Here is a 14,114-nt window from a genome sequence, read left to right as displayed (position 1 = left end):
TGAATGGGGACCAGCAACTGTTTGGTTACCCACATTCTTTAAAATATTTTCTTTTGTGTTCAACAGAAGAAAGAAACTCATTCAGGTTTAAAACAACTTGAAAGTGAGTATGTGATGACAGGATTTTAATTTTTGGGGTGAACTATCCCTTTAAGCACAAGGGTCCGCATGCTATTAGGATGCTGTCACTTTAAGACCTGCACGCGTCCGATTTTCTCAACTCACTTCAGACATAACCAACTGTGTTTATGTAAACCTTTTGTGTATTTGACAGTATTATAGCGCAATCAGACGCGAAAGATGAAGTCCAGTAGTCAGGTGCTGTTTGACAGGCTTAAGTGTGTGTGCACGCTTCGGGTGTATGGGGTTGGGGTCAGAAAAAGCGCATCTCAGAACAGCACACGAATGACAGGTTTAACTGGCTTTTAAAGCACATGCAAATAAAGAACTTGTGATTGCGAATAAGTGCAGTGTCCCGTGAGTAACTCTACCGCTGTGTTAACGTGTGATGTGAATGTGTCGAGGTCGAGATGTACGGATGCGGCACCAGAACTGCAACTGATAAAATGTACTTCAAAGGCAGAAAGTGGAGACAAGTCACACGACATTGGTGTTCGTCAAAAAAACAGTAGGAAAGTTAATTCGGGATTTTTACACGGGTGATGATGATGAGAGAAAAACACTGACATTCTGAATTCAAACGGCAATAAAATCAACCGACTCGTCCCTGTAAATGTTGAAAACACCTTACGTTTTAATGAGAAACAATTACTATCCGAATAGGGCTTAACTCGTAATAAAAATAATAACTTGATGCAGCTGCTATCTCACCTTTTTCAACGTGTAAAGCACGCAGATCGGCGACGGTGTCGGGTGAAGATAATTGTGAGCTGCCGCTGCACGCGGGGTCTTCCACTGGCTCGGATGTTTTATGTGAACCGAAGCAGTTAGTTTTGTAATTTTTGCTGTAAGATTAGCATCCCTTTTCTCCCTTTCAAGCTTATTTTTCATTTTTTGCGCAACACTATCACTTTTTTTAATCATTTTGAACACCAGCGAGGCTGAACAAGCAATAAAGGCCAATTTTCTAGTCTACATGCGATGCGATAGCATAATGCAAAGAGGCGTTTCCCGGTGTCATGTCGCGAATTGTAAAGTGATTTTGATTGGACAGTGATTTATCAGTCAGGCACATTTTCCAATCATTTTTTCTTGTTATTTATTAGACACAAATCAACCACCTTTGACTTGTCAATCTCATTTCCTCCAGCCAATCACGGGCCCCCTCTACCCGCGGGCCCTGGGGCTTCAGCCCCACCTAGCCCTTATGTTAATCCGGCCCTGGGTGGGGGGTGCTAGTACACATCTTCTGAAAGAGTACTGAATCTCCTGATCAAACACATGCGAAGAAGATGCAGAAACAAGCAATATCATATGTAATCATATGCAAATATAAAATAATGCGATCACCAACATTAAACAGCATATAAATTATTAGGGGTGTTGATGGACACAGTCTACTCCATCTATGTTTTGATCATCATTCTGAATTTAATCCAGATGTAGTTTTTGACAAAAACATGATTTTCTCAGCCTTTTTGCTCTAAATGTTGTTTTTTGAATGAAACTTACCCTTAAAAAATAGAATGCATGAAGCTAGAATAAAACAGTTCTGGGGGCCATGGATTTTTGTGAAAATGATCAAAAACGCTGGCAGTGGCTGGCAACTTTTAAAAACAAAACAAAACAAAAAAACTTGAGCGGGGAAAGAGTTAATGGGTGTTTTGTGGTAAATATTTTGCTTTAGCTTCCTTTAAAGGTGACCTAGAATTAAAAATTGAATTTATATTGGCATAGTTAAATAACAAGTGTTTAGTACATGGAAATGACATACAGTGAGTCTCAAACTCCATTGTTTACTCCTTCTTATATAAATCTCATTTGTTTAAAAGACGAATCTCAACATAACACCGACTGTTATGTAACAGTCGGGATCATTAATATGTACGCCCCCAATATTTGCATATGCAAGCTCATGTTCAAGGCATTAGACAAGGGCAGCCAGTATTAACGTCTAGATCTGTGCACAGCTGAATCATCAGACTAGGTAAGCAAGCAAGAACAATATCGAAAAATGGCAGATGGGGCAATAATAACTGACATGATTCATGATATCATGATATTTTTAGTGATATTTGTAAATTGTCTTTCTAAATGTTTTGTTAGCATGTTGCTAATGTACTGTTAAATGTGGTTAAAGTTACCATCGTTTCTTACTGTATTCACAGAGACAAGAGCCGTCGCTATTTTCATTATTAAACACTTGCAGTCTGTATAATTCATAAACACAACTTCATTCTTTATAAATCTCTCCAACAGTGTAGCATTAGCCGTTAGCCATGGATCACAGCCTCAAACTCATTCAGAATCAAATGTAAACATCCAAATAAATACCATACTCACATAATCCAACGCATGCATGCAGTATGCATGATGAACACTTTGTAAAGATCCATTTTTAGGGTTATATTAGCTGTGTAAACTTTGTTTATGCACTGTTTAAGGCAAGCGCGCGCTCCGTGGGCGGGGAGCGTGAGCATTTAAAGGGGCCGCAACTTGAATCGCCGCATTTCTAATTATGCCCCAAAATAGGCAGTTAAAAAAATGAATTAAAAAAATCTATGAGGTATTTTGAGCTGAAACTTCACAGACACATTCAGGGGACACCTTAGACTTATATTACATTATATTATATATTACATCTTGTAAAAAAACATTCAATGGCACCTTTAAACAGGCAGAATCTTTTCATTGGCTGGATTCTGGATTATGGATTCACAATCTGATCTGTATTCTATTCTATTCTATTCTATTCTATTCTACGCTATTCTATTCGAGATTAGTTGATTGGTTCACACTTGTGAGTGTAGATAACTGATAAGAATTCAGTGGGAATATTATGTTGTCTGATATTGCTTGATGTGCCAGTGCATGGCGTCTGTCTGTGACATCGGTTACATAGAATGTGCTGCATGCTGGCAGAGAGTAGACCAGACTGGTGACACTAACACAGAGGTCCATTGTCTTGGGAGCTTGCCATGGGGAACTTTCAATGCAAGTTTAAAAAAAAAAAAACCTCATGCAAGCTCGCGACATAACTACCCTGTAGCAAGGGTTCACAGCAAGACAAAAGTGCCTTTTGGTTCCTCAAGACAACGATGTCTTGTGCTTGGGGTCTGTTGTTCTGTTTATATCACCATGTCCATTAAGGGTGGCCAGCAGAATGACATGATGGGTTTCAGAGCCCTCACGACAACCGTTCCTGGTTTTTAACGAGAGACAAGATATCCCTTTGCATGCTGTTCTGGAACAAGGTCAACAATTTTTCTCTCAAGTTCTTCCATTTGTGATTTGTTCTGCTGAGTTTGTGTCTTAGCTTCTCTATTCTTCTCATAGTCATCTCCAGAGGTCATCCGTTCCAGACAAAGCGTGTCCCGTCACATGCTAAAAGTTGTTGTGCTGTTGTTGCAGAGCGGAGTTGTGGGGGTGAACCAGTGCCTCAACTGGAACAACATGGCCAGAAGAACCGACACGAGGGAACGGCACGGCCAAGAAAGACTTGTGGGAGCCACTTCCTCTCTGGGGAGATCACATGGTAAAAAGACAGAGGTGAGCATTTGAACTTACTCAACTTGATTTTTTTGTGTTATATTGAATTGTTTTCCTCAACAGTCTCCTCAAAAAGTATTTAGGTACTTCAAAAAAAAAAAAAAAAAAGTTGGACTCTAATTAGCAGAACAGAGCAAATCATTAAGAGTAAAATAAATGTGTTGTTATGTTATATTGATATTACTGGAATTTAGAACTCAGGATTGTTAGTATCTAATTTGGCTTTACCTAAGAAGGGTTGATCTGTATATAGACCATGTGATCAGTTGCTTAGATTTCTCTGTGAAGTGTTTCTTAATGAAGACACTGTTTGTCAGTGATCAGGGCATATGTTCATTCTAAGAACCTTCTGAGGTTGAGGTTTGATGGTCTAGGGTTGCATTTCTAATGGCTTTTCGGCATTAGTGGGACTGACTTAAATAGATTTTCCCCTCGCTAATCCAAACAGGATTCCCCCTTAGTCTGGGGAATTGAATAAATGAATTCAGGGCGACACCAAAGGAAGACTTTTAGTGGGCCATTTAAGGCCATCACATCTTGTTTGGATTCCAAACCAGTGTAGCTTAGCTTAAAGGATTAGTCCACTTTTAAATAAAATTTTCCTGATCATTTACTCACCCCCATGTCATCCAAGATGTTCATGTCTTTCTTTCTTTAGTCAAAAAGAAATTAAGGTTTTTGATGAAAACATTCCAGGATTATTCTCCTTATAGTGGACTTCAATGGACTACACTGTTGAAGGTCAAAATTACAGTTTCAGTGCAGCTTCAAAGAGCTTTAAACAATACCAGACAAGGTATAAGGGTCTTATCTAGCGAAACGATCGGTCATTTTCGGAAAAAATACAACTGTGTATGCTTTACAAACACAAATTAACGCCTTGTACATGCTTCCGCGTTTTGAGGAATACGGAAAAAGCGGAAGCACATACAAGGCATTAATTTGTGTTTATAAAGCATACACAGTTGTATTTTTTCCGAAAATGGCAGATCGTTTCGCTAGATAAGACCCTTATTCCTCGTCTGGTATCGTTTAAAGCTCTTTGAAGCTGCACTGAAACTGTAATTTTGACCTTCAACAGTGTAGTCCATTGAAGTCCACTATATGGAGAATAATCCTGGAATGTTTTCATCAAAAACCTTAATTTCTTTTCAACTGATGAAAAAAAGACATGGCCTTGGATGACTTGGGTGAGTAAATTATCAGGAAAAGTTTATTTAAAAGTGGACTAATCCTTTAACCGGTGATTTGTAAACCCCTAAACATGTTGTATGCTGACATTTCTGATGGTTGTTGCAATGAGTCTTGTGTTTTTCGGTTTTGATTGGTCGAGCTCCTCAAGTTTGCTACATACAGTGTAAGATATTTAAAGTATGCAACTTGTCTGTTGTGAAGGTAAGGGCTTTGTTTCTAGTTGTACATGCCTTGTAAACATTAGGAGTTTGTTTGTAACGGGACAAGGCATTCTCAAACAGAAATTAAAGAGGCCTGTACGTGTCCTGCTGTTTAGAGCAAGCACAAGAAGATCTGACAACTCAGCGATTTACGAGTTTGGGGTTCGTGTGAAAGATGCTGAAAGGAATGTTCTGTCATTCTGGAAACAAGTCCGACATGCAAAGGATGGAAAATAAGACTCTTCACGGACGATCACCGCAGCTGATTTACAGCTGTCTTAGTCCAGCTTCAGATCAACCGCAATTTATGGTGGACTTTGTGGACTTTTGTCTCAAGCCACCCTTGCCTAGCGAAGACAGAGAAAACAAGCAATCGTCAGCTCTTCCTTTAAGCTCATCATGAATATTTTTCATTTCAAAGGCACGCACTCCCTTGCATTGTTCCCAAAACAATATCCGATGAACAACAGTGGGTTTAAATGAGCACAATATCTGTGGGAATTTGGTCCTTTTCCGTCCGGCTAGAGAACTGGGCCAGATGTGTTTGTTTAATCTCCGCATAGCAGAAGCAGCACTGGTACATTCTGTGGTCCGTGCATGGGAACCCTGCTAAAGGCCTCTGGCATGGGGATCTGGGAGGTGAGTGCGTTTATTAGACTTTGTGAGAGCACAGGAGAGAGAGAGTTGAAGAGGGTAATTGGATTGGAGGGGGTAATAGAATGATTTGGCTTTGTGCACTCTGACAAAATGAAGTCTTGAGGTTCTTGGAGAAGATTAACAGGTCAAAAGCTCCAGAGGCATGTGGAGGCCTTCAGTCCAGTGGAATGAGTGTAGGCCACCCTCATGTAGATGACAAATCCAAATTTGGAAAGCTCCCTTGGCATTTTACCAACTTTCTTCTAACATTAACACAATTTGGGATTCTCATCAAGCCTGTTATCCTAGTTCACCTCTTGACCAAGTCATGAAGAAGGTGTTTCTGTAGTCACAGTTCTTGAAGGTCTCATCTGATCTGATTTAAAAAGAGAGAAACAATTTTACAGTATCCATTGCTATTAGGGTTGATCAAAATCTTTACGAGTTGGCTCCATTTTAATTTGTGAGTTGGAATTTTATTAATCCTCAATTCAATTCAAATTCAGCCCTAGTCTCCATCTTAACTTCTCTCTACACACCGCTGTGACGTACACAAACACAGACTTGTTTTATTTCTGGCTAAAATGTGGTTGGCAGCTTTTGCTTTTGAATTATTTTTTTAAGCCAGTTATTGGAAGGTGAAAATCTAGCTTGTCTGGTGAAAGCCATATCAGCTACTTTGAAACTGTACATGAATCAACACTGAGAGAATGTTTATGTTGATATAGTCAATGTTACGAGGAAGCTGTACGTCATAAATATGACTCACAAGGATCCGGGCCAATGTAGCCCATCTATTTATTAGTGCAATAACATCAACCACTGTGAAAGAGGTTGTTTCAGTCAATCACGTCACTACTACACCCACACCATACAGTTGACGCCGTCATAAAATCTTTAAAGAAAACATACGGCTCAGAATGCTTGTTAACTTGGAACCAGCTTTTATTTAAGATGTTGTAAGCCCCTGATTTAATGTAGCTTCCATGCTGTAAAGAACCCACTGTGGAGGCTTAGCCATATTTTACATTACATTTAAACTTATGCATATAGCAGACGCTTTTATCCAAAGCAACTTACAAAAGAGGAACAAGCTCACTTTTTTTATCATTTTAATGTGAGAGTTCACACACACACAAAAAAAATTAAATTCTGTCATCATTTACTCACCCTCATGTCATCCCAAACCCTTGAGACTTTGTTCTACTACTTATTGCTTCTGAGATATATATATATTTTTGTTTGTCTATACAATGAAAGTCAGTGGGGTCCAAAGTTATTTTCATTTTTAGGTGATCTATCCCTTTAGTTTGCTTAATTATGTGTTGGTAGCTCGTTTAGAATTAATAAATGTTTGAATCATTGTGTGAACTCACAAATGCTTTGGGAAAACGCTTTCCCACTGCCTCTAACCTATTCCTCACCCTCGATCTATTGTTGTAAAAGCTTGGAGGTGCTGGTGAGCAATGGGAAGCTGAGTCTTCTCCATCCATCTGTGTGGAGGGTCCACGCCAGCCCTCTAACTCCCTGCGGGGTCCTCGGTTGGGGCAGGAGAGGGGAGCTAAGCGGCTCAATAGGATGAAGATAGATTACGGGGCCAAGTGCAGCTCAGGAGGCCAGGATTTGTTCTGCTCCAGCAGAGGTTAAGTCTCAGTTTGGGACGTTGGGTGAGGAGCGACCCTGCAAAGTGTCAAAATACGGCTGGGCTTTTGCTCTTTTTCTTTTCCTCTCACTTTTTTGTGGGACTCTTTTAATTCCTTGTGAATCTGCATGAGCTGGGAGTTAAAAAATTCACTGTGAGAACTTTTCAGTATCTTACTTCAAGGTATATTTCACCTCAAAATGAAAATTGTTTAATCATTTACTCATCCTTATGTTGTTCCGAACCTGTAGTTTAGCAGAATGTCCTAGATTGGAACAACATGAGGGTGAGTAAATTACTGAAATCTCATTTTTGGGTGAACTATTTCTTTAACTAGAAATGATGTACTAGTTAGTATTGTGGGATTCGTTTTAAGCTGACTCTATTGTATACATTATAACAGTATCAACTTTAGACATGTGACTTCACATACTCTCATTGAAAACAATCATAACATCCTTCTCAAAGATTCCCAAAACATTGCTCATCAGGGTTTGTAAATACAGCAGCACGTATGCCGTCAGTGTGCGAGTTCACATTTCCTGTGACAGAAAATAGAATGCTTTATGTAAACACCATCCAATGACCTGTGATTCCCCCGAAGGTTCGTCTGGCTGTCATTGAGGATTGAGGTTACAACACCATTTGTTTAATTGTAATATATAATTTCACATGCAGCTACCCATCTTTATAATTGTATTTATCTTATATATAAACTGTGTCAGAAAAAAAAAATCTTAATTATGTAAGCAAAACACTTAAGCAAAACATGGTCAGGTCAAAGTGTCTGAATAATTTTTGGTTCCATTTTTTTTTATAAATTTTACTGCTAGTCCACTGTATGAAGAATTTTTGGGTATAATATGTTACAGTGTACTTTATTTGGCTATCTTCACTTACATAAATTAACTATAGTGTCCTGCACCCACTAGTAAAAATATATAAAAAATATAAAAATGAATATTTTTTTGGTTTGACTGCATATATATATATATATAGTCAAACCAAAAAAAAAAAAAAAAAAAAAAAAAATATATATATATATATATATATATATATATATGCTTCATATTTTACAATGGTATGTATATATCATATTTATAATGGCTGTCAATGGAAAAAGATTATTTTGTGCCCAGATGGTGTAGTTATGATTTTATACCAGCAGGGGCTCACTAGACCATGGCAAAACCTTGACCCCTTGGGCACAGTGCCCAACTTTTTGCACTTCCTGTTGGCCAGACGTATACGTGTGGAACCTGTGCATTAAATGCACATACATTTACCCACGTACACATCTTTGCAGTGATGCATGAACCTTTCACCAGCACTAGCCTTGAGAGGCATTCTGGCAAAGAGCCTAGAAGCAAAAAAGCTCTCAAAGCGGGTTTTAACATATACAGCACTTTCAGAAGCAGCAACATGAGGTGCTTATTCAACTCCCCGTGTTTCCTTTAAAAGCAGGACTAATTCGGGAATAGGTTTGATCCTACATTATCCTTCCTTTTTAAGTCATCTTTCATTTCCTCAAGTCCACAACCCTGCTTCTTTTGTTTCCTTTACAGAAAACAGGCACATGCTTGTGCAAAAGATGGGTTGTATTAAGCCGATATACTGTCTGCTTATACATTTACTGCATTCACAGACTCCAAATTAAACATATATACGCAACATCAGATAAGTCTGCCCGCATCGTCACCCGTGACAGTGACGTTTCTCCTTTTCTCTCCTGCTGCTTAACTGTGCATTTCACCAAGGCTGTTTCTGTCATAACACAACCAAGACCCTGTGTCATGCTAGCTGCATTTCTTTGACATTCTCTAGATGTCAACTTCAAAAAAATACCACCAACTCAGCCGCCCACCTCAGCTTGCAAGATGGATGATCTACAGCCTGATAGCCCAAACAGATCGTCCATCAGAAAAAAAAAGCTGAAACATGGTGGATAACGCGGGAACTAGATGGAACATATTCCAGCGGGTTGAGCGAGGCTTAAGAGAAGAACTAAATATAGAAAAGTTGTCCTGCTGCAGGGGGTTTGATGGAATGTAAGATGGATGAGGCTTTGCTCGCGGGACCACATCTGGCCCACCCGAGCCCTCTGGGGTCACTTTGAAGTGGATGCCGTGGGGCCTTTTTTTTTTGTAGTTTACAGCGCATACTTTCTGTCTTATTCCTCTATTTTTTATCTTTCTCTTTGTCTTATATTCTCAGTCATTTTAAATCCCTACATTTTTCTTAGCCTCTGTTTTTCACGTGCTGCTTGGTTTCTGCCTTATGAATAAGGATATTGTGTGCACAATGCAAAGCATTTTACAATGTTAAAATTTATCCGATTTTCTTTCTTAATACAGATTCATCTTCTCCAAAACGCCTTTTCATTACGTGTTTCATTACTAGATACCAAGAAAGCTACTAAAGACATATTTAAAACAGTTCATGTGACTACAGTTCAACCTTAATGTTATGTAGCGACAAGAATACTTTTTGTGCGCAAAAAAACTAAATAACGACTTTATTCAACAATATCTAGTGATGGACGATTTCAAAACACTGCTTCATGAAGCTTCGAAGCTTTACAAATCTTTTGTTTCGAATCAGTGGTTCGTGCATGTATCAGACTGCCAAAGTCACGCCCCCCAGTGGTGAACCATTAAAATTTCGAAACACTCATGACGTAACGAAGCCTCGTTTACTGAAATCACGTGACTTTGGCAGTTTGATTTCATCAAAAATATCTTAATTTGTGTTCCGTAGATGAACGAAAGTCTTACGGGTGTGCATGAGGGTGAATCATTTTTTGATGAACTAACCCTTTAACTGTCATATACTGACCTTTTCCTGATCCAGTCCATTTTAGATGGAGACAATCTCTCTTACAAAGTCCCACCTCCATTTTCTTGTTTAATATACAGTTTCTCACATTCGGTAGTTCACATTGCATGTTGAATTTAAATGAGTTGGTTTTGGCCAGTCAGCATCGGCTCCACATGGAACATGTGTGTAATATCAAACATGTATTTTTGAATCTCCAGTGCGATGAATATTATGATAGACGTTAGTCATGCATGCCAAATAAAACGGCTAAAAATGAATTATAGGGGAATCCCAGACATGCAAAAATACGTATTGAACTTCAGGGGTTGTTATTCAGTAAATCTCCAACAGCTCATAATTCAGATTCAGCCCAAATGATGTTTGTGTGAACTTTATGTATCGGTACCCTTGCCTCTGGAAATTATGGCGCCTGTTTTCTTTTTTCTGCGTTTAGGATCTTGTATCTCATTCCGAGCCAAAGCAGTGTAACTTGCACAGTTATTTTTCCTGAGTTTCCCCTCAGGCATAATTATTTTACCTCTGTCTATCTATCTGTTATTTCTGACTGAGAAATGATTATACTTGTAATCCTGTCAGCCTTCATCATTCACACACAGGAATCCTATAGTTCCAAGAAAATGACATATATACCAGGAAGGCGCTCATTAGTATATAGACCACATGTCAAAACAACTTCCCTCTTCTTTCATTGTTCTTTTCATTTGCGTCTTGATCCATTTTCTTGTATTTGATGGTGTTAACATTGTTTGTTTTCTTGTTATGTGAAGGTCTTGGCCTTGATTTTCTTGTTCATTTTGCTGTCAGGTTGCTTGATGGATGTGTGGATATTTCAGTGTTGTACCTTTTACACCCAGATCTGTTTTTGTAAGGCAGGCTCGTCCTAAAGCTAGTCATCATTCATTTGACGCTTAATTACATGTCATGTAACCATCATTTGTGTCAGTGACAATTACTACTTTGAAACACAGCAGGACTTTACTCCTGTATACGCTCTTTCTCCCAAGAATTCATAGTAATCCTCTGCAAACTTGTTTTGAAAGGCGACATTCCAGTAAGCGGCCCAGTAGTCTTGTCAAAAATAACATGTAATATACATACCTTGAAATGGTCTCGCTTTACAGTTTTTCACGCACTGTTTAAGCTGTTTTATGAGTGTAACACCCTCGGTTGTGCTTGCATTTGAACACCATAACTCTTTGAGATGTGTGGTGAAAATTCAACCCCTCATTGCAAAATCTCACAGCCTATAAGCAACCATGACATCATCCATCATTTCCCCTCTTTCCGCTGTGTTTTTCAGACCCAGATCTCATTAAACAGAGGCAGAGGGCCCCGGTGTACATTTACAGCTGAGGGAATACTCGAACAATGATCAACAGCCACTTCAAAAAGCTTTAACACTCTTAATATGTTGAATTACACTAAAATTTACTGGTGTTTTGTTGGTTGCTCTGTTTCTAGACAAAACATCTGCTACCTTTAAATGTAAAACGCCCCTAACATTTGGAGACAATCATTTGTTTTACATCATTGTGTTTAGTAGACATCTACTGTCTCCACTACTGAAATTATCCATTCATCTGGGTCTTCTCACTTAGACAAGGAGGGAATTTTTTTAAAGCAATTTTTAGTCAGTCTTAAAAATTTGACACTACCAATCGAGTCACAGGGTTTCATTTTGTGCCGGGTTTGGGTAGATATAAGTATATAGTCTCATCAATAATGTATATATTTTTTTACATTTGATTAGCATGTTTTTTCTTATAAAAAATTACTAAATTAAATAGTGAATTGCTGGGTCTCAGGCGGAAAAGTGGCATTTTTATTTCCCGAATGGATCCACAGGCCACATGATACCTGAGCGTAGTAGCAGAAAGGTGAAACTAAAAAACAGCTGGAATGTGGGCACGACCCTCTCTCTAAACATGTAGCACTTTCTCTCTTGGCTGGGCAAGAGCACTGTAAATCATAGTGACCCAGGTCAGCGTAGCGTTCAGCAGATCCGTGGGAGGAAATTCAATGGTCAGGTGTTGATTTTATCCACTGTGGGAGAGGAGCAATACTTCAAGGCCTTTGTTTTGATGCTCCATGAGACAGTTTTATGTGATATGGTTACTGTTAAACTGTTATGAAAATATTAACTCAACCTTGATGCTTGTTTTAACAGATTTCATGTTTTGTTTTCAGATGTCCATCAAGAAGAGGCATGGAGGTGCAGGTGAGTACACATTTTCGTTTATATATTAAACTGTGCTGGCAATAAGAAGTGTTCAAATGAAATGGGCTGAGTAATGACTTTATCAGTCTGGTCTAAATGCATTTGACATTGTTTCCTCCTTGGTCTCTTTGAATGTCATTTCTGAAAGTTATAAGCAGCATAAATGAGTACACCCCCTCTGAACAAATACAAAAGATGTATTTTCTTTATGATCACTAATACAGTTTGTGGAATGATGGCACAACTAAAATGTATTAAACATATACATAATAAAAACTGAGAAATATATGTCATTACTCGCTTGGTATTTCTCCTGCTGTCTAGCAAAAAAATCCCTCATCACTAAATGAATGCTTAAAATGAAGGCCTGATTATTTCAGGGGTCTTGTCACAAGTCCATTGTTTTTGAATTTCTGTGTTACTTTTGCTATATTTTCATACTTAAAACAATGATTTGGTAATCCTCTTGTACCACTGTCCTATTTTTTGTGCTAAGAAATAAGTCTCCTGACAGTTCTCTCCCAAGTGCTTCCATTGTTGTCAGCATTAAGTCTGAGAATGATTCAGTGGGCTATATAACACTTTTAATTGCCAAGAAATTACTTCTCTTTAAATGTTTTGGTTCAACATACTTACCTGTTGATACTTACAAACATTGCCTTAAACTTACACCACATTTTTTTATTTTGTTGTATTTAGTAACTTTTAGGAGGGGGAACTCATTTTTGCTCTAATTTCTAATATATTCTCAGGAAGTGTTTTGCTTTGTGAGCTTGTGAACTGTATTTACAACATTTTATAAACTTGATAAGAAAATCTTATTTTCCTGAATAATTTTGACATGCTTCTTTGGTAATTGATTAAGCAGACTTGCTGAAACATTATATCTCTTAAGAACCCTGACATATCTTCTAAGTGATTGAGTAGTTGCTGACTTTCAGAAGTTTCAGAGGGGGTGTTCTTATTTATGCTGTGCAGTGTATATAAACTATCCCATGTTCTTAGATTAAGATACTATGGCCATGTGCACACTGTCAGTTTTTGGGATTGACATCTACTTGCAGGTGTGAGTTTCGAAATGTCCTAAATGGTGACGTCCATAAAACTGAGAAGTCTTATCATTTTTGACATGACACACTGTATGATGTGACAGAAAACTATTTGTCCAGTCCAGTTCTGTTCACACAATGTGGGTTTTTCAGGAATTCGGTTGTGAGTCCTGAAATTTATGGGTGTGAGGTGCATTAAGGACTCAAATACAGGAACACTGACAACAGTATTCTGCAGCTGTGTAAACATGGCCTATGTCCTACATCTTTGCTCTAATCAGTAAAGAGACGTTCACTAATTAGACCGTCTCATTGTAGAGTTTTGTAATACTTTAACAGGGTGTTGGTTTTTAGTGGGAGCTTGTCTGAATTGCTCCTTAATGTAATTAAATGACTAAAGCATGCAATCGTGAGACAGCTCAAACATTCTTGTCCTCTGTGCTCGAATTGCACCCCAGCTTGTCCCCAGTGTGACTAATTCAAGGATGAAACAAGATTCTTGTTGTGTTATCCTGGACTGGAATGGGCTTTCCTTTAATCTTGACTGATGTCACAGTTTGAAACCTCAGAATCTCTAATTTCTAATATATTCTCAGGAAGTGTTTTGCTTTGTGAGCTTGTGAACTGTATTTACAAGTTAAATAAGCTCTTAGCAAGCTAAAGTACAT

General features: G+C 38.4%; 1 protein-coding gene across 4 annotated transcripts in view; it reads left to right on the top strand.

Annotated features, from left to right (window-relative positions):
* Positions 1–14,114, top strand: part of stard13b (StAR related lipid transfer domain containing 13b) — a 100,901-nt gene that overhangs the window by 17,134 nt on the left and 69,653 nt on the right. For 3 of the 4 annotated variants that reach the window (XM_067364664.1, XM_067364665.1, XM_067364666.1), the window contains 2 exons: positions 3,532–3,669; positions 12,367–12,397. In XM_067364664.1, the coding sequence (XP_067220765.1) occupies positions 3,532–3,669; positions 12,367–12,397 (169 nt within the window). Of the gene's footprint in view, positions 1–3,531; positions 3,670–12,366; positions 12,398–14,114 lie in introns of those variants that run through there. The other variant, XM_067364667.1, reaches the window with a different exon arrangement.

The sequence above is a fragment of the Chanodichthys erythropterus genome, chromosome 17 (genome assembly GCF_024489055.1).
Source record: "Chanodichthys erythropterus isolate Z2021 chromosome 17, ASM2448905v1, whole genome shotgun sequence".
In the NCBI taxonomy this organism is placed as follows: Eukaryota; Metazoa; Chordata; class Actinopteri; order Cypriniformes; family Xenocyprididae; genus Chanodichthys; species Chanodichthys erythropterus.
Note: the sequence above shows the minus strand (reverse complement) of the source record. Positions and strands in the feature narration are given on the sequence as shown.